Below are 27,811 nucleotides of genomic sequence, written 5' to 3' on the forward strand. Positions count from 1 at the left end.
CTTACCTGTAAATTTCCTGAAGAGTACATGTACAAACGGTGTATTTATATATATTCCAGAACCACATGGACTTGGCCAAAGGTCATATAAAGGCCCTTCAGGAAGGAGATCTTGCTTCCTCCAGGGGCATCGAGGCCTGTACCAATGCCGCGGATGCCCTTCTGCAGTGCATGAATGTGGCTCTTCGACCAGGTATGACAACAAAATCTGCCCAAGAACCTGAGACTAAGCCTGTGACTTAGTATAAAGCTTTTGACAAGAAGTGCATGGGGCAAGTGGTTTAGGGTTACATTCTTAGCTATTAAAACAAATTTCACTTATTATCAAACATAATTCATATTAGCACTAAGAAATTTTTCATTTCAGTTCCTTCTGATTGACCATCAATGACTGGTTAACACCAGGATTTTTCTTCAGTACTGTCTATAGAACCTGGCACAAAGTAGATGACATAAGGTTTTGCTATGCCAGCAGTTCCAAAACTTGAGTTTGCATTAGAATCACCTAGAGCAGGGGTCCCAAACCCCCGGGGCTGCGACTGGTACTGGTCCGCGGCCTGTTAGGAACTGGGCCGCGCAGCAGGAGGTGAGCGGCGGACGAGTGAGCGAAGCTTCATCTGCCGCTCCCCATCGCTCGCATTCCGCCTGAACCATCCCCGCCACCACCATCTGTGGAGAAATTGTCTTCCACGAAACTGGTCCCTGGTGCCAAAAAGGTTGGGGACCACTGACCTAGAAGGCTTACGAAAATACAGATTGCCAGGTGCCACCTCCAGAATCAGTAGGTCTGGGCTGAGACCTTGGAATCCATATTTCTAACAGTTCCCAGATGATGCTGAGGCAGGACCACACTGTGAGAACCACTGTGCTATACTATTTTTTTCCCTTTACCTTTCTTTTACAAAGCATACGAATAAACCAGTAAAACTTTGGGTTCTTCAAAACTGAAATATGGATACTGTTATAAAGGTATTCATTAAACATCGAGGAACTCTTTTTACACATTAAATAAGTCAAAAAATGTTATGATTTCAGGCCATGACATGCTTCTGGCAGTCAAGCAGCAACAGCAGCGTTTCAGTGATTTGCGAGAGCATTTTGCCCGGAGACTAGCCAGTCACCTCAACAATGTTTTTGTTCAACAGGTAATTTTATTTTATTATTAATACCGGCATGTTCCTGTAACCTGTTTATATATATATTAACTTAAAAATAATATATATTAGCTTAAAATTAAATTCCCAGAAAAAATTTTAGTGTGTTTAATTGGGATCACAGTATATTCCTGCACACATTTCTTTGATTTTAATATTTTTAAATTTTAATATTTGTAAATACATCTACGAGCAGACATGCGCATATTTGCTCGTAGATGTATTTGGGGCCTCAGTGGCCTCCTTAGGAAGACAGTCTAGTTCCTTTTAGCTAAAACTCCCTGAGTTTTAAATAACTATGCTTACATGTTGCATATACCATTTAGACATTCTTATTTATAAAAATAAGTCCAAACCTGTTAACATGTTTACTGTTTGGCTTGTTTTATTTTTTAGTATTTTGAATACTGAGAACTAGGACTTGATTCCATGTTTGAAGTGTTTCATTGGCTTCATGTACTTACATATATGAGAAAAATGACTAAGTCAGTTGTAAATTCCAGTTGATTTAATCTTATATAAACCCTTTGCATTTTTATATGGAAAGGGATATTATAATTAAGGTTGTGGCAATGATAATAATGCTAATAATATTATTAAGGGTACCTTAGAGGGATTTGAATAGAAGGCATTTTAATATCTGGGCATTTTAATAAACTGGTTTCATATATTTTTCATCTCCTTTATTTTAATAGGGTTATTGGGCAAAAAAAAAATTGAGGGAAACTCTGTTCATCAAGAAATGCTGTCTGAAATACTAGATTCTTATTTTGTTTTCACTTTGTAGTATTCTAAAACAATTGTATTTACTATATTTTATTTCTGATTAGTTTACTCAGGCCCTCCTTCAACTCTATAACAGGTCCTACTTTCTTTCGGTGCCTGTGAGTACATCAACTTTGGCTCCAGCTTCTTTGATTCTTTTCTTTTTTCTGTAAAGTTTACTAAGCTTAACAGCAGCAGAATCTTTATAGATTATAATTTACTGATTTAAGCTACCTGTTAACCATATTTATAGCAGTTTTTTAATGTCCCATAACAAAAAGTTTATTTAGGCCAAAAAAGCATTTAATCTCAGTCTGCTTGCCTTTCTTCCTGTCATTCTATCAGTCACTCACTTTCTCCTTCATATATTTAGAAATCATTTGCCAAGTGATTAGAGATGCATACCAGACATTTACTTGGAATAGATGAGAGGCTGATTCTGCCCTCAAGTCACTCACAGTCTAGAGAAGGGAGATATAATAGACTGATGGACTGAGGGGGGGTATATGTTATGATAGTGGTACTGTGGGAGCATAAAGGAAGGCCATCTAACTAAGCATGCAAGGGGGAAATTGGGGAAGACTCTCTTAACATTTTACTTGACGTGAAAAGCATCAAGAAAAAAGTAAACCTAGAAATCATGTAGGAAATACTAATGCACATTTTACTTACACTATTATTTCAATAATATCTATTTCTACACAGTTCCCTAGTTTTTAAAAATAATCCTGTTGACAGTGATACAGGCCACACTTGTAGATGGTACTGAAAATACTAGTCAGTAAACGATAATCCTTTCTGCACCCTTAATTGTTTGTTGTAACATGCTACTGTTTATGATTTTGCTTCCTTGCCTTATAAACTAATGGCTTTGTTTAAAGTGAATGCTTCCGAGTTCTGAAAATCTAATATGTATTGTTACATGTGAGTAATGCATGTTGAAAACCAGAATGTTGCAACAACCTAGAATGTGCTGAAGAAGGTGGAGGACAATGTCCCAAGTATAGAAAAGAGATTTTCTGTGTGTTAAATTTAATGCATTGTGTCACCTAGCAAAAGAGTTGGGAAACATGGGTATTTCTATTCCTGGTTGTGGGACACACTAGCTGGGAAAATTTGATTACCATATTATGGTTTATCTCTTTGTCAGTCACCAGATTTTTATTGCATGCCTGTTTTGTACTCAGTGTCATCCATATATAAGAATAAGAAATGACTCCCACCCTCAAGATGCTTGTGAGGAGGTGTTAAAAGTAATGTACTTAAAGCTCTACAGCAGTGTATACAGAGTACCTTGGAGACATTGAAGGTTCAGTTCCAGACCACCACAATAAAATGAATATCTCAATAAAGCAAGTCACACAAATTTTTTTGTTTCCCAGTGCATGTAAAATTTATGTTTACACTATATTGTAGCCTATTAAGTGTACAATAGCATTATGTCTAACAAAAAGTACACATCTTAATTTAAAAAATACTTTATTTCTAAAAATTGCTAACCATCATCTGAGCCTTCAATGAGTCATAATATTTTTGCTGGTGGGGGGTCTTTCCTCGATGTTGATGGCACTGAGGGATCAAGGTGGTGGTTGCTGAAGAGTGGGGTGGCTATGGCAATTTTAAAAAATAAGACAATGAAGTTTGCTATAATGATTGACTTCTCCATTCTCAAACAATTTCTCTGGGGCATGCAATGCTGGTGATAGCATTTTACCCACAGTAGAACTTCTTTCAAAACTGGAGTCAGTCCTGTCAAATCCTGCCGCTGTTTTATCAACTAAGTTTATGTAATAGCCTAAATCCTTTGTTGTCATTTCAATAGTCTTCACAGCATCTTCACCAGGAGTAGATTCCATCTCAAGAAACCACTTTCTTTGCTCAGCCATAAGAAGCAACTCCTCATCCGTTAAAATCCATTAAGTGAGATTATAGCAATTCAGTCACATCTTCAGGCTCCACTTCTAATTCTAGTTCTCTTGCTATTTCTACCACATCTGTAGTTACTTCCTCAACTGAAGTCTTGAACCCCTCAAAGTCATTCATGAGGGTTGGAATCAGCTTCTTCCAAAACTCCTGTTAATGTTGATATTTTGATCTCTTCTCATGAATCACGAATGTTCTTAATGGCATCTAGAGTGGTGAATCCTTACCAACAGGTTTTCAGTGGTCTTTACCCAGGTCTATCAGAGGAATCACTATATCTATGGCAGCTGTGGCCTTACAAAATGTTATTTCTTAAATAATAAGACTTAAGGGGCTTCCTTGGTGGTGCAGTGGTTGAGAGTCCGCCTGCTGATGCAGGGGACACGGGTTCGTGCCCCGGTCCGGGAAGATCCCACATGCCGCAGAGTGGCTAGACCCGTGAGCCGTGGCCGCTGAGCCTGCGCGTCCGGAGCCTGTGTTCCGCAACGGGAGAGGCCACAACAGTGAGAGGCCCGCGTACCGCAAAAAAAAAAAAAATGTGGCACAGAGACATGGAGTGAGTCAATGCTCTTAGAAAAATGGCGCCAGTACACTTGCTTGACACAGCGTTGCCATAAACCTTCAATTTGTAAAACATGCAATTTCTGCAAAGCGCAGTAAAAGCACAATAAAATGAGATACGCTTGTATATTAAATTGCTAATTGTATAGCCACATATACATAATATTCATATGTATAAGTGCTAAAGAGGTTTAATCAAAAGTGAGTTTACTGAGGATTTAAATAGTCAGATATGGCATCACAGATTAAGACAAGTCTTGAACAGAGTTCTTGCAATGCAATTTATAGCAAATGTATAGGTATAATATTATAACTACTGTACAGAAGAATCTGGTGGAAATAATCTAATGACCACAACATAACAGCGATTTAAGAGCACTGATTTCTGGTCTTTCTAAAATTCACACATCAATAAAATTAAATTTGGAGACTGACCAAGTCACCAATTTATTTTACCAAGTAAAAACCTTAAAAAAGAAATATCTCCATCTGCTTTCACTATCGTTTTATTTCTAAAATGACATTTGGTACTAAAAGAAAAGGAAGAACATAATTTCAGACTTTCTAAATTAATACATTTACCTTTATGAGAAACTGGCTCCCATCCTTTTCTTGTTTTCTTATTGCTGCGGGCCAGTGAGAACATCTTCATATTTGGGAATCACTGATTCAGAGCATACTCTCTGTGATGCAACTTTCACAGTAATACGTCCACATAGCTATATTTTAATGAAACTTGAAATGTGTTTTTAATATTCACTTCTTACTGTAATATAAGAGTAATATTTTTAACAATTGGCAGATTTTTTTGGCTCTTTTAGATCTTTTTACATACTCAGCTTCCATTGAAATGATAGACTCTTACCCATAACTTACACGTTTACTAGGGAGTCATGTATCTAGAAATATATTCATCTGGGGGAATCAGACCAGTTACACTAATTAGGATTCTGATATTGGAAGCAGGCAATCAAATTAAGGCTAATAAAATTGAGGAAATATTTGCAGAAGGGATATGTCATTGTAAAAAATATTTTGGTTTTTTGAAAGATTTGTCTTGAAAGGATAACTGTTCTCTGCCCCTTTTCCCCCTTTGGTTCTACAGAGACCTCATGATTCTGTGCTCCACTTCTAGCAACATGATAAGACCAATTATGCACTGAGCTAAAAGTACAGCCAGGAAAAAACTGAAGTTGTGGGAGGTTTTGCTATATGCTTAAATTTGGAAATTTTTCTTTCAACATATATTTACAGAAACATCATATAGCAAAATAAAACCTGTGTAATAAATCAACAATATTCAGTTCATGCCACAAAAATTATTTCCTTAAGCACATTTCACAATCTTCTAAACATAGGTTGATGTGGTTAAAAACTTAGAAAGGACTGTGATTACTTAAGATCGGTTTTCATGTTTGTTGAAACTTTGCTCATATTTTCTTTTTCCTTTAAGAAAATAAAAATAAACATGCCATAACATAGAGTTCCCAAATCTTGAAAATTTGCTCAGTATTTAACATGAATGTGTCATTTCTGTTAGAAGGTCAGTAAAGCATAGTGGTTAAGAGTATGGATGCTGGAGCCAAGTTTCCTGGATTCCAAATCCTGATTCTGCTGCCTGGGTGACCTTGGGCAAGTGAACCTCTTTGTGCCATCTTAGTTGCCCTATCAAATGAATGGGGGTAATAAAAATACCTACTTCATAGGGTTGGTATGAGGATTAATGTGTTGTTATATGGTCAGCACTTAGAACAGTGCTTGGTTTTAGTAAAGTGTTCAAAATTAGCTAATTTTATTATAAATTCTAGGTATATGTATATATATTATATATACATTACATATTATATTAATATATATTATATATTATAATAATACATATTATTATAGTATAATAATATATATTATATATACATACACACTAATGAAAATTTATAATTCACTAAGTTCTTAGAAAACGTATTTGTTTTAGCTTAATTTGGAAAAAATCTAGTATATTATTTTAAAATTATGTTAATAATAGGGTTTTGCTGTTTTTTAAATGAGGAGAAAAGTAGTCTGCAGAGTTATTATAAGGATTAGAATTTATATATATAAAGAACCTAGCATGGTATTGTTATTGTTACTAATTTACTTATTTATAATAAGAAACTTTAAACAATGTCTTAATTTTAAAAATACATAAAGAATAAAATTCTTAGCACATTTGAGTTCTAGATGTGATCGTTTTCTATTTTTTTTTTAATTTCTTTATTTTTTTTGGCTGCGTCGGGTCTTAGTTGTGGCATGTGAGGTCTTTGTTGAGGCATGCGGGCTCTTCATTGTGGCACACAGGCTTCTCTGTAGTTGTGGCGTGCGGGTTTTCTCTCTCTAGTTGTGGCTCACGGGCTCCAGCGCACATGGGCTCTGTAGTTGTGGCGTGCAGGCTCTGTAGTTTGTGGCACATGGGCTCTCTTGTTGAGGCGGACAAGCTCAGTAGTTGCGGCACACTGGCTTAGTTGCCCAGCGGCGTGTGGGATCTTAGTTTCCCTACCAGGGATTGAACCCCTGGCCCCTGCATTGGAAGGTGGATTCTTTACCATTGGACCACGGGGGAAGTCCCTCTATATTATTGATTGAACTAAACAATTTAAGTATTTGATTTTCCTGTTTCCTATAGGTATTTTGGAACCATTTTCTCTAAAATCTTTCTGTTAACACTAATAACATTTAATCTATCTTAATAGTAATAGTTTGAAGGTAATGATGTTCTTTATATCAGTGAATTTTCAAATGATGGTGATCTTTAAAATGCTGTTGCAAAAGAAAGCTTTGAATAGTAATATATGTGAAAGATCTTTGTAAACTGTAAAATCCTCTATAAATGTTAACTCTTCCATTTTTCAGGAGAAGTGAAGGTTTTTAATTGAAGAGCTTTTCTGACATTAAATTAAATAATATAACTTAACATGTAATGGTCTGAGTACACAGTTGTAGAAGAACATAAACAATGATTTTGAGTCTTAAGTCATTGAGAAAAATTAATGAGGAAGATTGGGATAATGAAAAGATATCTAATATTGTTATTAATAAAGACAGAATGTTTGAAAAACATTTATAAGCTATAACAGTTTTGTCAAATGTTCTTTGCTTTTAGTCAGTGTAACTAGTTAAGACAATTTGGAGACCTTAGCAGACTTAAAACTATAATATCTATTTATGCTTAGTGTCTAATATCTGTGATTTAATGGAATCCCAGTCATCCTTCTGATGTGGCCATTAGAAAACATTTCTGTAATGTAATGTTTGTATTGACCTTTGGCAATTTTTGAGTCTGCTTAAAATGATTTTGTTTGACATGTTTTTAAAAGAAAACAGAAGTGAGACTCAGATGACTAAGGTTCAGATTCTAGCTTTCCTCCTGTGTGACCTGTGCAAATCACTTAACTCTTTGAGTTTCAATTTGTTCTTCAATTTTTCTATTGGATCAGATGATCTACTAGTTCCATATACTCTAAAACAAAAGTCAGAAAGCATTATCTGTCTCAGGCTGTTTGAAAACTTATTAATTTATATAAGTCATGTCAAGGATGAAAAACAAAATCATATATTTATTTGCTTAACAGATCATTGGGAAAATTAAAATTACATTATTATTAGGGATTATCCTGGAAAGCCCAGGTTATAGTCATCTGTAGTCCTTCCTAGTTCCGAAATTCTATATCCTATATATTTTCATTTGTTGCTTTAAATATTGTAGACTCCAATGGAAATACCATAGATGTAGACAATTTGTTCTGAATGACTTCCTTATTTGCTGTGTTTCTTAATACTGTTTGTATCATGATATTTATTTGCTTAGTAAATTGTAAAATGATATGGGAGAGGCAAGCTTGATTAAAACATTCATTCTCAACTCCTTTAGAAGATAAAACAAGTAGTTGATTTATCAGAGAACCACTCTTGTGTGTTTATGACTGTTCAATGGTGGTGGTGTTCAGTTCACATACACAGGATGATAAAAGAAGCCAAGTAAGTACTCAGTTCTTATTTTTCTATGTGCTGTTGGTTTTGCTTGGCCATATTTGATCACTGTTTAGAATTTTTAGTTACAACAATGTTTCTTTATACTGTCTATGATATTTATTTACTTACTTACTCATTCTAGGGCCATGATCAGAGTTCAACTCTTGCTCAGCACTCTGTTGAACTGACTTTACCTAATCATCATCCATTTCATAGAGACTTGCTCCGATATGCCAAGCTGATGGAGTGGCTAAAGAGTACCGATTATGGAAAATATGAGGGACTAACAAAGGTATGGATTTGATGCCAGTTACTGAGTATAGAGCATAATCTTTTAGAATCAAGAGGCCATGTGTTCAGTTCCCCAGGTGACATTTGAAATACTATTGTATATTCTTGGCAAAGTAGGAAATAATTGAATTTCTAAGTGCTCATTAGCCAGGGAGAACATTTATTTTATTTACTTGGGTGGAGAAGAGCTAGATTTTGAACTTCCAATATAATGTAGTTTTAGGCCATGCTGTAGCCTGAAGCATCATTCAGTTTAGTTAAATGCTATAATTATTTCCTGAGTTTCTTTATATACAATATAGAAACTAGGGAGTATGAAGATGCTGTGAGACATTTGCCCTCTAAGAATCTGTAATCTGTTCTTTTAAGCAAGTGCAGTGTGCCTCTTAAGCAAACATTCCACTCTTCTAGGCACACAGAAACATGGTATTTCTATTCCTGGTTGTGGGACAACTGGGAAGAGCAATTATAATTAAAACAATCAGCGAAAAATTAAGTGCTAAACTGGAAATGAGTTTAAATATGTGGCAGTTTAGAGAAGGGAAATCCATGAACGGAAGCCACAGGGGAAAACTTAATGGAAAACATTGGACTTGAATTGACTTTTAAGTAATGAGTGGAATTAAATTAGCCAGAAATAAGAGGAAGGGCATTCCAGGGATGAGGAGCAAGATGTGCAGACAAAAGTGGGAAAATATGCCCTTTTCCCAGGACTGTAAGAAAGCAAGCCTGATTAAAGCAGAAATTCCGTATTCTGGAAGAGTGAGAAGTTAGGTTAAAGAATCTGAGCCTTGAGACCTAACAGCATTCTTCACACATGGGAAAAGCCTAGATGGGGGAAACTAATTTAGAACTTAATGTAATAACTGAAATGAAATGAAATCTTGAACCAGAAAGATGATAATAGGAATAGAGAATATAAACAAAAAGAGAGAGAATCCAAAGACAAGGGACGGGATGATGCCAAACTTGCTAGACTTGGAGATTAGAAGAACAGTGGTATATACCACTGACTAAATATCAGCAAGTGGACAAGATAAGAGTCATTCATATATTCATTAAGCAAATGAATTGAGCACCTGTTATGTGCTAACACTGTGGTAAGCTCTAGAGATGCAGCACTGAAGGAAGTAGGTGAACACTTGCCTGTTCAGAGTGCATATGCCGGTGGAGAAGGACTGACACAAAGGTCAGTTGTATAGCCTGTTGGAAGGTACTGCTGAGGACTCTAGAGAAAATAAAGCAGGGAATGCCAGGACGTCAGAAATGTTTGCAGTTTCAAAAAGGATGGTCAGAGAAGGTGTCATGAGAAGGTGACATTTGAGCACAGATTTTAAAAACAAGGAGGGGTGAGCAGCGGGAGTTTCTAGGGAAAGCTTTCCCGGCACAGTGCAAGTGCCCCAAGGCAAGAGCAGCCTGGAGCACTTGAGGAGCGCGAGGAGGCCAGTGTAGTTGGAGCACAGCGAGCCAGGTTCAGGATAAGAAGGGCAGGTGGGAGAGGTAAGGTGGGTGTGGCAGGGCAGATCTGGAAGAGACTGTGCACCATTGTAAGAATTTGGCTTTTACTTTGAGGGAGATGGGGGAGTGGTGTTGGTGGGCTTTGAGTAGTGGAATGACACGATCTGACTTAGATACATGGCCATCGTAGCAGGAACCCATGGGTTCAGTACTCTACTGTTGTGTGTTGTTTTGTTTTGTTTTGATTCAGCAGAATTCTGATTTGTAGATAGCTTAAAGAAAAATATTTGCATTACTGGAATCTTTGCCTTTTGAAGTTGTAAGAGGATTAATATTTTGGATAATTAAACATGGTTACATCTCCTTAAGAGTTTTGTGCCAACAAGTGCTTTGTCCCCTAGTGAGTATTCAAATGAGTAAAATACTCAGTAAGCTTTTTTGCCTAATTGTGTTCTCAGTGAGTATTATTGCCCTATCTTTATATATAATGTATTTATGAATGTAATTTAAAGTGAAGAAGCATGACGATAGCCAATCTAGCACTGAATTATGGAATCATTTTCTGCTCACAGAATATTTTTAACTGACAATATTAATGTGATTTTTTAAATGAAATTGACTTATTTCCCAGGAATATTACTTGATCCTGTGTTCTGAACTTTTGACAGACCATGTATTTTATGCCTCATAATCTAATTTGGTAGCTGAAGTGTTTTCCTAAACAGGATTTTATTAAAAAGAAAGAAGGAAGAAAGGAATGAAAGAAGGAAACAGACTAAACCAGTGTTTCTTTAGTAAGAAATAATTAAATCCAGGTACTATTTGCACTTGGTTGGGTGTACACAGCTCACACTTTCTGGCAGGACCAGGAAATGCCTGTTTTAAATTCTTGAGGGATAAGAATCACTAGACCCTGCCCCAACTCTACTTATGGCTGAATCTAAGCAAAGCCCTGATTTTTGGTATACATAATTAGAGCTTAAGGAAAATAGAGGTGCCTTGGTCATGTAATGAGCCCTGCTGTCAGAGTCCTTCCTCCAATGGTGGCTCTGGGTTATGCATGTAGGGCAATTCATAATGGAGATGGTCCATCCATGCTTAGGTAGGAAATGAGCTTTCCTCTCCTAATTAGCCCCCTGAGGTTGGCAGTCAGTCTTGAAGATTGCTCAGACATCTTCTCTTAACCTCAGTTTTACATTTGTGGAATTTTCTTTTTGTGTAAAGAGAAAGTAAAACACGGAGTTATCTGTAAGGCTCTACAGTCAGCACAAAATAAAGTTGAAAACACTACCTGAAATAACAGTATTTATACTCATAATAGTTAAATTTTAAGTAAGGTGCTGTATACAAGGTGCTAAGAAGAATACGTACTCACAGTGAGAGATATCTGTCAGAATTTGGTAAATGAATGAACTGAGAGTCACACCCGTCTGTGGACTTTCCCACCAGTGAATTCTGTTGAGGACCTGGGGGAAGCTATTCAGTCATTTGAATTGCTTTGAAAACGAAGATGATTTTCAGTAGTCTGCTCAAATCACTGTTTTCAAAATACCAAAATAGCTGTTTTGAAACTGTTTAAATTGCTTGGGTCATAATTTGCTCTTTAAACAATTGGGGTATTGGAACGCAGTCTGTAATATTGAGTGATTTGAGTAGAAACCACTAATGAAGATTTTATGAATTGTAAGAAGCTAATTTCCCATTTGTCGGTCCTTTTCAATGATTTGCAGTGATCAATATTTTTATGAGAATTTAAACTTGAAAAAATGAGATGCTGAAAATGTGAAACAGCCAATGAAATAGGAATAATTTTAGGGTATATTTTAATTTATATTTCCGTTTAAAGTTACACAAAGATCACAGGAAAGAATTTCCTGTTTGAGTAATTTTCTTACAGAGACTGTGTGAGAATGTATATGGCCTACAGATAGACAAAAGCAGGATCTATATTATGTTTTATCCAAAAATTGTTTTATAAGGATATATCTATAAAATATCTAAAAAAAATCAGTGGTGGACTATGAATCAGTATACAAATATTTAAATAATGTATACCTTTGAAAGGTGCATCTGATGTTTAAAGCAAAGTAAACCTGCTCTAAAACTGGGTATGTTAATTTGAAATAATAAAGGAAGTTGAAGTGTAGATTCCATAATAAATTTAAAAGAATAGCTAGGTACAACAGTTTTTCTGCTGTAGATTTATTTAAATTTAGTGAAACTCTACATATGGCATTTAACATAGGACTTGGAAAAATACATGGTCTCCCACTGTTGAAGACTCTTTCGTAAGGGTATAAGATGTTTTTATGTGATGATAAGCAAATATGATGAAGAAATGAGTTTTCATGTTAAATAATAATTTTTTTATTTGAACTAGAATAAATTAAATTTGCTTTTTTAAAAATAAATTATTTAATTATGAAAACTGTAAGATGTATTAATTAAATTCTTGTTGAAAGTAACCTATTTGGGGGTAATGTAATACCCCATGCTGGCAAGGTATGGTAAAACTCTGTACTCCTTCATTGCCATTGACACTGTCTATTGGTATAATTGTTTTTAAAGCAACATGGCAGTATGGAGGAAGAGTTATAAAGATTCCCTTATTCTTTGGCACTGTAATTCCACCCTTAGGAAATGATTCCAAGGAAACAATTCATTAGAGATGAAAAGCTTATTGTAACATTGTCTATCATAGCAAAACATTGAAACCACTTAAGTGGCCTGTGTTAGGAGATTGGTTTACTAAATTGTGGCACATCAACAAAGCGTAATACTGTGCAGTCATTAGAGTGTGAGACTGGAGAAACATAATTGCTGTAACCCAAATACCCTATACAGTATGATTGCAATTATATTTAAAGTATGTGAAAGGTAATACGTAAAAATGAAAATGTAAGTGTGGTTATGTTCAACTTAATATTTTTGTAAATTCTTAATGTTATGTGTTTAACTTTTTTAAAGGACAGAAAATAGCCTTCTTTTTATATCCTATGAAATGCATCAAAATTTTAAGAGCACATGTAAAGAAAAAAACGTAGGGACACCAAGTGGGGAAAGCTGGGATGTGGGGGGGTGGGGGGTTGATGAATTGGGAGATCAGGATTGACATATATACGCTAATATGTATTACTAAGAACCTGCTGTATTAAAAAAAATAAAATAAAATTCAAAAAAAAATTTTAAGACCACAAAATTCAGAACAAGCACAAAGGACTTGGTGGTGGTGGGGGCGGTGGAAAATGGAAATTGTTACGTTTGTTTTATTAATAAGAAGTACGTGTTACTTTTCTTTTTAAGAATTACATGGATTATTTATCACGACTCTATGAGAGAGAAATTAAAGATTTCTTTGAAGTTGCAAAGATCAAGATGACTGGCACAACTAAAGAAAGCAAGAAGTTTGGTAAGCTTAGGCACCTCAGTCCCTTGTTTTCTATTCTATTAAAAATGGTTTTATTTTTATTTATGACAAATAATTCTGAGACTTTTTAGGCAAGGTGGAAGGAGATACAGTAGAATTAATGAAAGAGTAAATCTAATGCATTGGTTTAATTTATAGGTATTTCATAGAAAAAATATTTATGTCTGTAAATACGTTTTTTTACTAATTAAAATTCTGCAGTATGTGAATCTGACAGCAATTGTGTATTCATGCTATGTTTAAAAGTACAATTAGCCTCATATCCGCAGCTGTGCAACCCATAGATATGGAGGACCACCTATGGGACTTGAGCATCCATGGATTTTGATATCCACGACGGGTGCTGGAACCAATCCTGCACAGTAACCGAGGGATAACTGTGTATATTCATAGGAGAAGCAGTTGACCAGAAAACGAAGTGCAGTCTGGTAGAGAAAAGAACTAAACTAAGAGACACATATTGAAAGTTCAGTTTCTGATTTCCTAAAAGACCTTTCATAACAGTTGGAGGCAAGTCTGTGATCTCTTAAGTCATTGCTCTCCACAGGGAAGTGAAAGTGATTCCTGGCTTCTTACTTCTCACTGGCTATTTTGAATCAAAAAGAAGGTTTTAAGTGTTTTCTCCCCTGCCAAGGGGCTATAAAAATGTCACCAAAATTTCTCCTGTAATTATACATTATTTTTCCAAAGAGATATTTTTGAAACAAGTTGGTTTTTGTTGCTTCTAAATATGTTAAAACAATCAAAAATATGATTTAAAAGGATAACCAGTGAAAGTATCAAGTTGCGAGGAAGTGATTTGCCGAGGCCACATTCTGCTCTTGCATGTACCCATCTCTGGACTTCCTTTTGGATGGAGTTCTGTGCCTACTCAAGTCAAAACCTGGCCTTAAATGGCTACAGTGTGTACTCAGTGTGTCTGCATAGCTCCCCTTTAGAACCATGAGTTTAGCATTTGCTTGTTGAAAGGAGCCTATGCCCTAAGCAACTTCCGTAATCAGGAGACAGGATTGAAATTGATAGCTCATCTTTCCATTCTTTTCTTTAAGACAAAGAAGACTACCTTTAGTGGGTAATTATTTCGTGTGAATCACACTGATTTGTGGTTGGTTTTTTTTTTGCGGTATGCGGGCCTCTCACTGTTGTGGCCTCTCCTGTTGTGGAGCACAGGCTCCGGATGCGCAGGCTCAGCGGCCATGGCTCACGGGCCTAGCCACTCCACGGCATGTGGATCTTCCCGGACTGGGGAACGAACCCATGTCCCCTGCATCGGCAGGCGGACTCTCAACCACTGCGCCACCAGGGAAGCCCTGTGGTGGTTGTTTTTTAAATCCAACACTAATATATTGATGATACTAGTCCAGATTTTTTAAATGGTTTGAATCTGTGTACAAATGCATTGATTACACTTGGTAAAGACACTGATAAGAATCTTGGGACAATAGGCTTTTGGAAACAGAAATGCTAACTCATCCTAAAGGTTAATTGTTCTTAAAAAGCAGTGTGTTTATATCCTTGTTAATGTTTCACCATGGGTATGTTATACTTTTTTTTTTTAGTAAATGACATATTAATACAGTTACATGTTTAATGTTTTCATTTAGTATATTTGTCACCACTTGTTAGTGAACCATTTTATTTTGAGAGAACTCTTCTACAGTGAAAACTGAAGTAAAAGAGAAATCTTTCTAAAGTTATCTCCTCAGGAGGTTATTAATGCCGATATCATAATAGTTTATCAAGCCTAAGATTCTCATTGAGATAAATGACATAATAGAAATCTAATTTAAATCAAGTACAGTAGTATCTTAACGGTATCATTGCATTAACCTGAAATGTTACATTTTTACTTTTCTTACCCCTTGAGAAGTTCTTTAATTATCTTGTTAAAAATTTTTTTAAATTAACCTAATACAAGATACAGAAGATACTTTTACAGTTTTAAAACAGTGTTAAAATTATATCTCTTCTATGTATCTATTAAATAATAAAGAATAGGAGAGTAATTTGTAACAGTTGATGTAATCAAAAAAATTATAGTTTCTATTACTTTGATATTATCAGTTACAAGAGAAGAAAAACTAAATAATAAACAATTCAGAAGATAAAAACGGTTTTGTTCATCTTTGAAGATCTAACTTGTTAGTCAACATTTAAAAATAAATTTCCAGTTAAATACAAATGGCTTAAGAAGTTCTTAAATAGGTAGAATGTGAACTTTCTAAAGGTATCTTTTCAGTGATATAAATTATGTTTAAATTAGTTTTTAGTAGTAATTATAATTAAAAGGAACATCTAAAACTTTGGGAAGATAACTTCAATGAATTAAAATTAAGTAATTATGAGTAAAATTTTAATTTGTTTTGTTTTTGACTTGCTGTGAAAATGCTGGGTCACAGATACTAATAAGAGTAGGAAGTCAGATTGAATGTGTTTTACAAAAGGAAATTGTGTAGTCAGTATACTCATGGAGATTCAGGGGAATTCTCTCTTTTTCAATCAATCTTGACTCAAGTCTTTAACATCTACTTAGTTCAAATAATTTAAAATAATGTTAAAATGCCAGTAAAGTACTTTTTCTTTGTGATAAGGACTTTTTGTAGGTCTGCCTTTTTTGATCTGTAGGTTTACTTTGATATCCTCAAAGGTGAATTTTCCCCCCAAGATTGATACTTGGGTGTTTTGTTTTCCCTTTGTAGTCTACAGATATACTTAATGAAAAGTCAGGAAAACGAAATTTAGTAATTATTTTTTAATTTGCTTGTTTTTTTTTCTTTCTGCAGCTGAAATAGACACAGATACATATATTACTTAAGCCCATTAACATATACATTTACATAATTACTTCCTCATATTTATAATCCAAAATTTAAAATTGATACGCCTGAAACATTTTTTCATTGTTTCTCCACTAAATTAAGAAATCTTGTTGATTCCAAAGGGAGTCTTGAATGAAAGACCGAATTTAGTCCTGACTGGAAGATTCATTCAATAAATGTTTATTAATTACCTGTTATGTAATAAGCACTGCTAGGTACTGAGAATCCAGCAGTGAGCAAAGACCCTACCCTCTTGAAGCTTATAGTCTAGCAGGAATTATTTAAAGATATTTAAAAGTTTACCAGCATATTGTTGCTTGTTGGTGATAATATACAGTTTTTATGAGCCCCAAATGGGGCACTACTAGTAACTCTGTATTCTTTATTGACTACTAAAATATGTATGTGTGTGTGTATATATAAAGCATTAGGCTTTGCTCTGGAATTGGTGAACTTAGTAGAGTGACAACTTAAGGCCACCAGAAGGTACTATTCAGGATGGTCAACTAGTAGCTCCAGCACATCCCTCCTTGCTTGCCACTTTAATGTCCAGCCTTATTGTTTCATATTCCCTTGAGCTTCGGGTAGCCAAGGCTGGGAACATTCACATGTCTCTGGTGTGGCAAGTTAGTAGTTCATTATTGGGATTTTGCCTTGAAGTTTGGCAGGAATAGTGACAGTTGACACATTTTCTATGTTTTAAATATTTCTAGATTAGAGTTATATTCTTTAATTTTCTGTTTCATTCTGTAATTTCTTTCTTTGCCTTTCAAATTAACTTCTAATTTGGGTTTAGAGTGTTTCACAAGATGATCTCTACAATTGATCTAATAAATATTAGAGAGAGATTTTAGAAAAAAGACCCTAAAAGAGCTCCAGTTCCTCCATTAAACCTGTTCCCTCAGCTTTACCCTTCCATCTACCCATCTCCTAATAATTAGTATTTTTATACATACCTTTCATTCTAGGTGTTCACAAAGCCAGTTTAAGTTTCTTAGTAGTTCAGGTTGTTATTCTAAAATGGTTTTAAAGCCCCACTCGTATAATGTTCTGTCAGATGGAGTGTACAATTATTTAGTACAGTGGAGATTCCTTTCAGGAGCTTTCAGTGAATACAAGAGTGTTAATGCATTTAAAGTCTAAATCTACAACTTCATTCTGATAAATTTTCACTGTATTAAATTATTTACTTGAACTCTGTTTTCTTCAGAAAACAATACTTGCAAATATAGTCTTTAAATTTAAGTACATCAGCTCAATAAACTTAAAAAAATCCTTTAAAAGTGTGGGGGAGGCTTACAGATGTAGATATTTTTACCTGAATATTTGCATAAAACAGTACATTAAAAGACTAGTAAAGTTTTTTCTCTCATAATTTTTCAAACAATAGCTGACCAACTAAACATACGTTGCATCTCTCGTTACTTGATGCTCATGGTTCTTTGCATGTGTCTTTAAAACTAGAGCTTTAACTTCCTCTTGTGCATGGTTTGTGCAAATTGCAGTTTATTAACTTGTCTTTGTCTTTGATGCTTGCAACCTAATCCATCACAGCTACACTGCCTCGAAAAGAAAGTGCTGTCAAACAGGAAACAGAGAGTGAGTATGCTTAGTGTATTAGTAGGTATTCTCAATGCATGTTTGTTTGTCTAGAAATTAGTTATTTTTCTTGAAAAAAGTTACACCAAAAATACTGATTTCTCTGAGTTGCCAGGTATTGGTGAAAAAAAACAACATGATGTTAGTGGTATGACTACATCCAAGAAATACATAATATAGTTAAAAATATTTGGTGGGTAGTCAGAAATTTATAAAAAGTCTTAACCATTATACTTTTGTTTTCAGGCTGTGTTTAGAAACTATAAAAATTCTTGTAGGTATGGTCAAATTTTGCATAATGAAACCAAAGTTTATCTCTAATTGTCCTTATACCTTTTTATCACTTATTATATCATTTGTCCCTCCTGACCATAAGCAGATAATGCAGGTTAGCTGAGAAATATTCAAGAAGAATAAAATGTTTTTATTGTTTAAATTTAATTCTAGTAAAAACATCACATTTTCTTGTAAATGGAATCTTTTAATTCTTTTATGTATGTAGGATATTGTCCAGACATATTGTTATCATTTTTCCCCATGGCTACGATAGATACCTTTCTTTATACCTAAACTCACATGTCCCATATTAATATAGTTAACGATGGAGGAAACCTGCACAAGCCTCTTAGATAGCCTCATCCACCAGAGGAGAGACAGCAGAAGCAAGAAGAACTACAGTCCTGCAGCCTGTGAAACAAAAACCACATTCACAGAAAGATAGACAAGATGAAAAGGCAGAGGGCTATGTATCAGATAAAGGAACAAGATAAAAGCCCAGAAAGACAACTAAATGAAGTGGAGAGAGGAAACCTTCCAGAAAAAGAATTCAGAATAATGATAGTGAAGATAAACCAGGACCTCGGAAAAAGAATGGAGGCAAAGATCGAGAAGATGCAAGAAGTGCTTAACAAAGATGTAGAAGAATTAAAGAACAAACAGAGATGAACAATACAATAAATGAAATGAAAACTACACTAGAAGGAATCAATAGCAGAATAACTGAGGCAGAAGAACGGATAAGTGACCTGGAAGACAGAATGGTGGAATTCACTGCTGCAGAACAGAATAAAGAAAAAAGAATGAAAAGAAATGAAGACAGCCTAAGAGACCTGTGGGACAACATTAAACACAACAACATTCGCATTACAGGGGTCCCAGAAGGAGAAGAGAGAAAGGACCCGAGAAAATATTTGAAGAGATTATCGTCGAAAACTTCCCTAACGTGGGAAAGGAAATAGCCACCCAAGTCCAGGAACTACAGCAAGTCCCACATAGGATAAACCAAAGGAGGAACATGCTGAGACACATAGTACTCAAATTGGCAAAAATTAAAGACAAAGAAAAATTATTGAAAGCAGCAAGGGAAAAATGACAAATCACATACAAGGGAACTCCCATAAGGTTAACAGCTGATTTCTCAGCAGAAACTCTACAAGCCAGAAGGGAGTGGCCTGATATACTTAAAGTGATGAAAGGGAAGACCCTGCAACCAAGATTACTCTACCCAGCAAGGATCTCATTCAGATTCGATGGAGAAATCAAAAGCTTTACAGACACACAAAAGCTAAGAGAATTCAGTACCGCCAAACCAGCTATATAGCAAATGCTAAAAGAACTTCTCTAAGTGGGAAACACAAGAGAAGAAAAGGACCTACAAAAACAAACCCAAAACAATTCAGAAAATGGTCATAGGAACATACATATCGATAATTACCTTAAACGTGAATGGATTAAATGCTCCAACCAAAAGACACAGGCTTGCTGAATGGATACAAAAACAAGACCCATATATATACTGTCTACAAGAGACCCACTTCAGACCTAGGGACACATGCAGACTGAAAGTGAGGGGATGGAAAAAGATATTCCATGCAAATGGAAATCAAAAGAAAGCTGGAGTAGCAATACTCATATCTGATAAAACAGATTTTAAAGAATGTTACAAGAGACAAGGAAGGACACTACACAATGATCAAGGGGTCAATCCAAGAAGAAGATGTAACACTATAAATATATATTCACCCAACGTAGGAGCACCTCAATACATAAGGCAACTACGAACAGCTCTAAAAGAGGAAATCGACAGTAACACAATAATAGTGGGGGACTTTAGCACCTCACTTACACCAATGGACAGATCATCCAAAATGAAAATAAATAAGGAAACAAAAGCTTTAAATGACACAGTAGACCAGATAGATTTAATTGATTTTTATAGGACATTCCATCCAAAACAGCAGATTACACTTTCTTCTCAAGTGCGTACGGAACATTCTCTGGGATAGATCACATCTTGGGTCACAAATCAAGCCTCAGTAAATTTAAGAAAATTGAAGTCATGTGAAGCATCTTTTCTGACCACAACGCTATGAGATTAGAAATGAATTACAGAGGAAGAAACGTGAAAAACACATGGAGGCTAAACACTAAGTTACTAAATAACCAAGAGATCACTGAAGAAATCAAAGAGGAAATCAAAAAATACCTAGACGCAAATGACAATAAAAACATGACGATTCAAAACAATGGGATGCAGCAAAAGCAGTTCTAAAAGGCAAGTTTATAGCTATACACGCATACCTCAAGAAACAAGAAAAATCTCAAATAAACAATGTAACCTTAAACCTAAAGGAACTAGAGAAAGAACAGCAAACAAAACCCAAACTTAGCAGAAGGAAAGAAATCATAAAGATCAGAGCAGAAATAAATGAAATAGAAACAAAACAATAGCAAAGATCAATAAAACTAGAAGCTGGTTCTTTGAGAAGATAAACAAAATTGATAAACCATTAGCCAGACTCAGCAAGAAAAAGAGGGAGAGGACTCAAATCAATAAAATTAGAAATGAAAAAGGAGAAGTTACAACAGACACCGCAGAAATACAACGCATCCTTAGAGACTACTACCAGCAACTCTATGCCAATAAACTGGACAACCTGGAAGAAATGGACAAATTCTTAGAAAGGTATAACCTTCCAAGACTGAACCAGGAAGAAACAGAAAATATGAACACATCAACAAGTAATGGAATTGAAACTGTGATTAAAAATCTACCAACAAACAAAAGTCCAGGACCAGATGGCTTCACAGGTGAATTCTATCAAACATTTAGAGAAGAGCTAACACCCATCCTTCTCAAACTCTTCCACAAATTTGCAGAGGAAGGAGCACTCCCAAACTCATTCTGTGAGGCCACCATCACCCTGATACCAAAACCAGACAAAGATACTACAAAAAAAGAAAATTACAGACCAGTATCACTGACGAATATAGATGCAAAAATCCTCAACAAAATACTAGCAAACAGAATCCAGCAACACATTAAAAGTATCTTATAGGGCTTCCCTGGTGGCGCAGTGGTTGAGAGTCCGCCTGCCGATGCAGGGGACACGAGTTCGTGCCCATTCTGGGAAGATCCCACATGCCGCGGAGCACCTCGGCCTGTGAGCCATGGCTGCTGAGCCTGTGCGTCCGGAGCCTGTGCTCCGCAACGGGAGAGGCCACAGCAGTGAAAGGCCCGCGTACCACAAAAAAAAAAAAAAGAAAAGGATCATAAACCATGATCAAGTGGGATTTATTCCAGGGATGCAAGGATTCTTCAATATACGCAAATCAATCAGTGTGATACACCATATTAACAAATTGAAGAATAAAAACTATATGATCATGTCAATAGATGCAGAAAAAGCTTTTGACAAAATTCAACACCCATTTATGATAAAAACTCTCCACAAAGTGGGCATAGAGGGAACCTACCTCAACATAATAAAGGTCATATACAACAGACCCACAGCAAACATCATTCTCAATGGTGAAAAACTGAAAGCATTTCCTCTAAGATCAGGAAAAGACAAGGATGTCCACTCTCACCACTATTATTTAACATAGTTTTGGAAGTCCTAGCCATGGCAATCAGAGAAGAAAAAGAAATAAAAGGAATACAAATTGAAAAAGAAAAAGTAAAACTGTCACTGTTTGCAGATGACATGATACTATACATAGAGGATACTATACATAGAGAATCCTAAACATGCCCCCAGAAAACTACCAGAGCTAATCAATGAATTTGATAAAGTTGCAGGATACAAAATTAATGCACAGAAATCTCTTGCATTCTTATACACTAATCATGAAAAATCTGAAAGAGAAATTAAGGAAACACTCCCATTTACCGTTGCAACAAAAACAATAAAATACCTAGGAATAAACCTTCCTAGGGAGGCAAAAACCTGTATGCAGAAAACTGTAAGACACTGATGAAAGAAATTAACGATGATGCCAACAGATGGAGAGATATACCATGTTCTTGGATTGGAAGTTTCAATATTGTGAAAATGACTGTACTACCCAAAGCAATCTACAGATTCAATGCAATCCCTATCAAATTACCAATGGCATTTTTTACAGAACTAGAACAAAAAATCTTAAAGTTTGTATAGAGACACAAAAGACACCAAATAGGCAAAGCAGTCTTGAGGGAAAAACACAAACTGGAGAAATCAGACTCCCTGACTTCAGACTAGACTACAAAGCTACAGTAATCAAAACAATATGGTACTGGCACAAAAACAGAAATATAGATCAATGGCACAGGATAGAAAGCCCAGAGATAAACCCATGCACCTATGGTCAACTAATCTATGACAAAGGAGGCAAGGATATTCAATGAAGGGAAGACAGTCTCTTCAATAAGTGGTGCTGGGAAAACTGGACAGCTACATGTAAAAGAATGAAGTTAGAATACTCCCTAACACCATACACAAAAATAAACTCAAAATGGACTAAAGACCTAAACGTAAGACCAGACACTTATAAAACTCTTAGAGGAAAACTTAGGAAGAACACTCCTTGACATAAATCACAGCAAGATCTTTTTTGATCCACCTCCTAGTGTAATGGAAATAAAAACAAAAGTAAACAAATGGGACCTAATGAAACTTCAAAGCTTTTGCACAGCAAAGGAAACCATAAACAAGACCAAAAGACAACCCTCAGAATGGGAGAAAATATTTGCAAACAAATCAACAGACAAAGGATTAATCTCCAAAATTTATAAACAGCTCATGCAGCTCAATATTAAAAAAACAAACAACCCAATCCCAAAATGGGCAGAAGACCTAAATAGACATTTCTCCAAAGAAGACATACAGCTGGCCAAGAAGCACATGAAAAGCTGCTCAGCATCACTAATCATTAGGGAAATGCAAATCTAAACTACAATGAGTTATCACCTCACGCCAGTTAGAATGGGCATCATCAGAAAATCTGCAAACAAATGCTGGAGCAGGTGTGGAGAAAAGGGGACCCTTTTGCGCTGTTGATGGGAATATAAACGGATACAGCCACTATGGAGAACAGTGTGGAGGTTCCTTTAAAAAACTAAAAATAGAATTACCTTATGATCCAGCAATCCCACTACTGGGCATATACCCAGAGAAAACCATAATTCAAAAGGACACATGCACCCCAATGTTCATTGCAATAGCCAGGTCATGGAAGCAACCTAAATGCCCATCGAGAGACAAATGGATAAAGAAGATGTGGTACATATATTCCAATGGAATATTACTCAGCCATAAAAAGGAACGAAATTGGGTCATTTGTTGAGATGTGGATGGATCTAGAGACTGTCATACAGATTGAAGTAAGTCAGAAAGAGAGAAACAAATATTGTATATTAATGCATATATGTGGAACCTAGAAAAATGGTACAGTTCCGGTTTGCAGGGCAGCAATTGAGACACAGATGTGGAGAACAAACGTATGGGCTCCAAGTGGGGAAAGCTGTGGCGGGGCAGGGGCGGGATGGTGGTGTGATGAATTGGGCAATTGGGATTGACATGTATACCCTGATGTGTATAAAATGGATGACTAATAAGAACCTGCTGTATAAAAAAATTAAATTAAAAAATTAAAATATATATCTATAGTTAATGATGTATGTATTATATTTTAGTTGTATTTTAAATATAACAAATTTTCAGGGTGTTGTTTTTTTTCTCTTCATTTTGTTTAGTTTTTAAAGAACTTTAATCAGTTCACTTACTGTAAAAGCAGAGTTTCTGGGTTCAGGAGTGTATTAAGTTGAATCGTGTGTAATTGACCTTTTTGGTAGGGCAAGATTAATTTGATATGGTTCCACCTAATGTGTTGATTTGATGTGGAGGTGAGTAATTTTGGGATATGGCAGGTTTTTTTGGAAATACAACTGTCATGTTAACTAGTACACTAGGGGGTCATTGACTTTCATCCATAGTCATGTCGTTTGAGTGGGAAAGAAATCCTCATCTACTTTAGTCTAGAGAAATCATCAGGCAACTTAATCTTTATGGTGAGACTGGGCGGGGCATAATGTGATCTTTAAGATCTTGTTCAGTCCTATTCTGTGATTCTGTATAGTTTCACTACTCTTTACAGTATGTTCAGGAATAGGACACAAATGTTAATGAAAGAGAAGGACAGCCCACAATCTCTCCTCTGTGGTAGATTTGTGCCCTAACTAGTATGAGCCCCAGAAGACCAAGACAGTAGAAGATAGCCCTGATTTATGCTATGGATCTTTTATTCGTGAAGTTCACAACTTTTAAAGTTGTATTATTTCTTAGGTCTTCATGGAAGTTCCGGGAAATTAACTGGATCTACTTCTAGTCTAAATAAACTCAGTGTTCAGAGTTCAGGGAATCGCAGATCTCAGTCATCTTCCTTGTTGGATATGGGAAACATGTCAGCCTCTGATCTCGATGTTGCCGACAGAACCAAATTTGATAAGGTAAAATAAAATAACAAGTACTTCTTAAACATTACTATTAGTTTTCTAGCATCAGTTTGTTATTCCTTTAATTGTGTTCAAAGATTTGGGCTCCGTTGGCTCTTTTAATTAACCATATCTTACTTTACAGTTCTGAATCTGAAAAAAATAGTCACATGTCAACTGAAATGTGATTTATCAATTAAATGACATAACAGTTTTATTAAAGTTTGTTATAAATCATAAAGTGCTTGCAATCATAAATCCAGTTATTTGAGCAACTACAGAGTAAAGAGGAAATAGCTGTTATGAAGCTAAACTGTTCTCTGCAATGCATTAAATAAGTTTAAAAAGTTTATCTCGTAAAGCAATTATACTCCAATAAAGATGTTTAAAAAAAAAAGTTTATCTCTGTGTTCCTCTTTCCAGATTTTGAGTAAATAATTGTTGTGAGTTTTATTTTAAGTATGTTCTGGCCCTGTTATGCCTTGATAATACTGTATTGTCCTTTCAATCTTGAAAGTGTTTGTTTTGGGGATTCTATTGAGATTATAGATGAAGCATCCCTGGTCCCTGCAGAAAAGTAATTAAATGTGGAATGTTATTTTAAGCATTTTTGTTCAGTTCTTTGTAGGATCATTTTGGTTTTCTTCAGATCTTTGAACAGGTACTAAGTGAACTGGAGCCCCTGTGTCTGGCAGAACAGGACTTCATAAGTAAATTTTTCAAACTACAGCAACATCAAAGCATGCCTGGAACTATGGTATGGCTCACAGTTATTTATTGGCTAGTATTTATGACCTGTAGCATAATTAGCCTAATTAATATATTGCCACAATTTCAATGTCAGAACAGAAAAAGACAAAATTTATAATTAAGGATTTTTAAAATACATTTTGTCATACAAGATACTAAAAACAATGATAGAGTTTGGGCATCTAATCTAATATTCCAGACTATTTTAGGCCTAAACATTGTCTAAATTAGTAAGGGGGGAGAATGTCTGAATTTACTTTGCAAAAAACTTTTTTTTTTTTTTGGCTGTGCTGTGTGGCATGCGGGATCTTCCCGGAGCAGGGATGGAACCCAGGCCCCGTGCAGTGGAAGCGTGGAGTCCTAACCACTGGACTGCTAGACAGTTCCCACAACAAAACATTATTTAAAAAACAGTTTTAGTAATCATCAAGAAAAAATAGGATTAAAAAAATAAAAAAGATGTTTGTCTATATATACCATGGTCTTTATAAAAAAGAAAGTAAGAAAGAAAAAAAATGTGGAGGCCTCAAATCTGAATCTTATGGCTTTGTTACTAACTAGCTATGAGTCCTTAAAGCAATTATTTAATCCCTGTTTTTCCTCATCTGTGCAATAGGTATAATAGTACCTATTCATCATGCCTCTCTGATGGCATAAGTGTAAGAAAGTAAAATGAGAGATTTGTAAGAATATTTTGAAGAACTTAAAAGCACAGTGCAAATTGAGTGAGTTTTTTTTTAGATTAAGGTCATCTTAAAAAAGAGAACCAACATATCAAAAGCAGGCCTAAAATGAATGACAAATTAATTATTTTAAATGGTTAGGGATTTGTTGTTGTAGGTGGTCCAGGTAGTTAATATGTTTACTTGTTAGCTTATGTAAGAACTTTCGATAGCATTTTTTAATATCAAAATTTTATTAAAATGATCGTTGAGATTTCTTTAATTTTTAGAATTCTCTCTTGAAAGTTGTTTCTGGATGTTTTTGTTGAGCTGCCTTTCCATTCCCATGCTTCCTCTGAGCCTCCTCAACCTTCTCTCTCCTCCTTTCCCCTCATTGCACACACACAAACACAACTTCTCATGCCACAGTAATTCTAAGATAAAATCTAAGAACATAGCACTTCCTGAACATTCTTAAACAGCATCCTAAATTGTATAGTTTTGTCGGTAATACTGCCTTTAAAAATCATTATTTCTCATAATATATTCTCTCCTAGGAATTTTAAGACTGAGCAGGCTATTGCTATATAAACTAGTCAAATTGTTGGTCTTTTATTATGTAAAGTACCTGAATAATTTTTGCAGACTGAAGCAGAGGAGCTAGATGGAGGAACGTCGTCACGGCAACATAATGCTGGCACACCACTGCCTGTTTCATCTGAGTATGTGTTTGTTACTATCTGTTGTTTATTTTGGAAAAAAAATAAACTTTAAATTGAGCAGGAAGGAGTGCTGCTCAGTGAAGAGTTCACATGACTCTCCATAACTGACAGCACTCAGAGCATCAGCCTGTGTGCCCAATGTCTTATCGAACATCTTACTGAAGTAAAATTGGTCCTGTTTATGGCTCTTCGGCTCTTTTTGCTATAGCAGCCACAGAAATGCAATCAATTTTGATATTTGCTGGTAGGAAGTAGCATTTGAATTGCAGTGTATTTCTCAGAAATCACAAAGTACATTTCAGGACCCGGTTTTACAAATGACCAAGTTACTTTGAGTGATAAAACTTAACTTCAAAAAAATATGTTTATATTGGAAACCACTATAGGATAATTAGTTCATCATATTTGGACAGTGTTAGTTGAAATACCAAATTTTAGTCATTTATGTATACCCGGGGGATAAAGTTGAAGATGAATACACCTGAAGCTTGTAATAACTTCTATATTTTGTATGTTTTCTGAACAGGAAAGATATGATTCGCCAAATGATGATTAAAATATTTCGCTGCATTGAGCCAGAACTGAACAACCTGATTGCATTAGGAGACAAAATCGATAGCTTTAACTCCCTTTACATGCTAGTCAAAATGAGTCATCATGTGTGGACTGCACAAAATGTGGACCCTGCTTCTTTTCTAAGTACTACATTGGGAAATGTTTTAGTGACTGTCAAAAGGAACTTTGATAAATGTATTGTAAGTTCGTTTTTTTTGTTTTGTTTTTGTTTGTTTTTTAATAACTTAGAATTCTAATTGTTGCAAAAAAAAATGTATTTAAACCAAGAGATTTCCAGCTTTCCACTGTGGGATCTACTGCCCAAAGCCTTGAAACAGAGTGTTGGCTACAATTTACATGAACAGAGCTA

At 35.3% G+C, this 27,811-nt stretch overlaps 1 protein-coding gene across 3 annotated transcripts in view; it reads left to right on the forward strand.

The window, feature by feature from the left end:
- EXOC1 (exocyst complex component 1) overlaps positions 1–27,811 on the forward strand; it is a 61,306-nt gene that overhangs the window by 22,413 nt on the left and 11,082 nt on the right. For 2 of the 3 annotated variants that reach the window (XM_079920254.1, XM_079920253.1), the window contains exons 7-15: positions 60–192; positions 1,035–1,144; positions 8,547–8,696; positions 13,457–13,562; positions 17,954–17,998; positions 24,604–24,767; positions 25,402–25,509; positions 26,810–26,886; positions 27,413–27,641. In XM_079920254.1, coding sequence (XP_079776380.1) covers positions 60–192; positions 1,035–1,144; positions 8,547–8,696; positions 13,457–13,562; positions 17,954–17,998; positions 24,604–24,767; positions 25,402–25,509; positions 26,810–26,886; positions 27,413–27,641 — 1,122 coding nt within the window. The remainder of the gene's footprint in view (positions 1–59; positions 193–1,034; positions 1,145–8,546; positions 8,697–13,456; positions 13,563–17,953; positions 17,999–24,603; positions 24,768–25,401; positions 25,510–26,809; positions 26,887–27,412; positions 27,642–27,811) is intronic. The other variant, XM_079920255.1, reaches the window with a different exon arrangement.

Source organism: Stenella coeruleoalba, assembly GCF_951394435.1.
Source record: "Stenella coeruleoalba genome assembly, chromosome: 4".
In the NCBI taxonomy this organism is placed as follows: domain Eukaryota; kingdom Metazoa; phylum Chordata; class Mammalia; order Artiodactyla; family Delphinidae; genus Stenella; species Stenella coeruleoalba.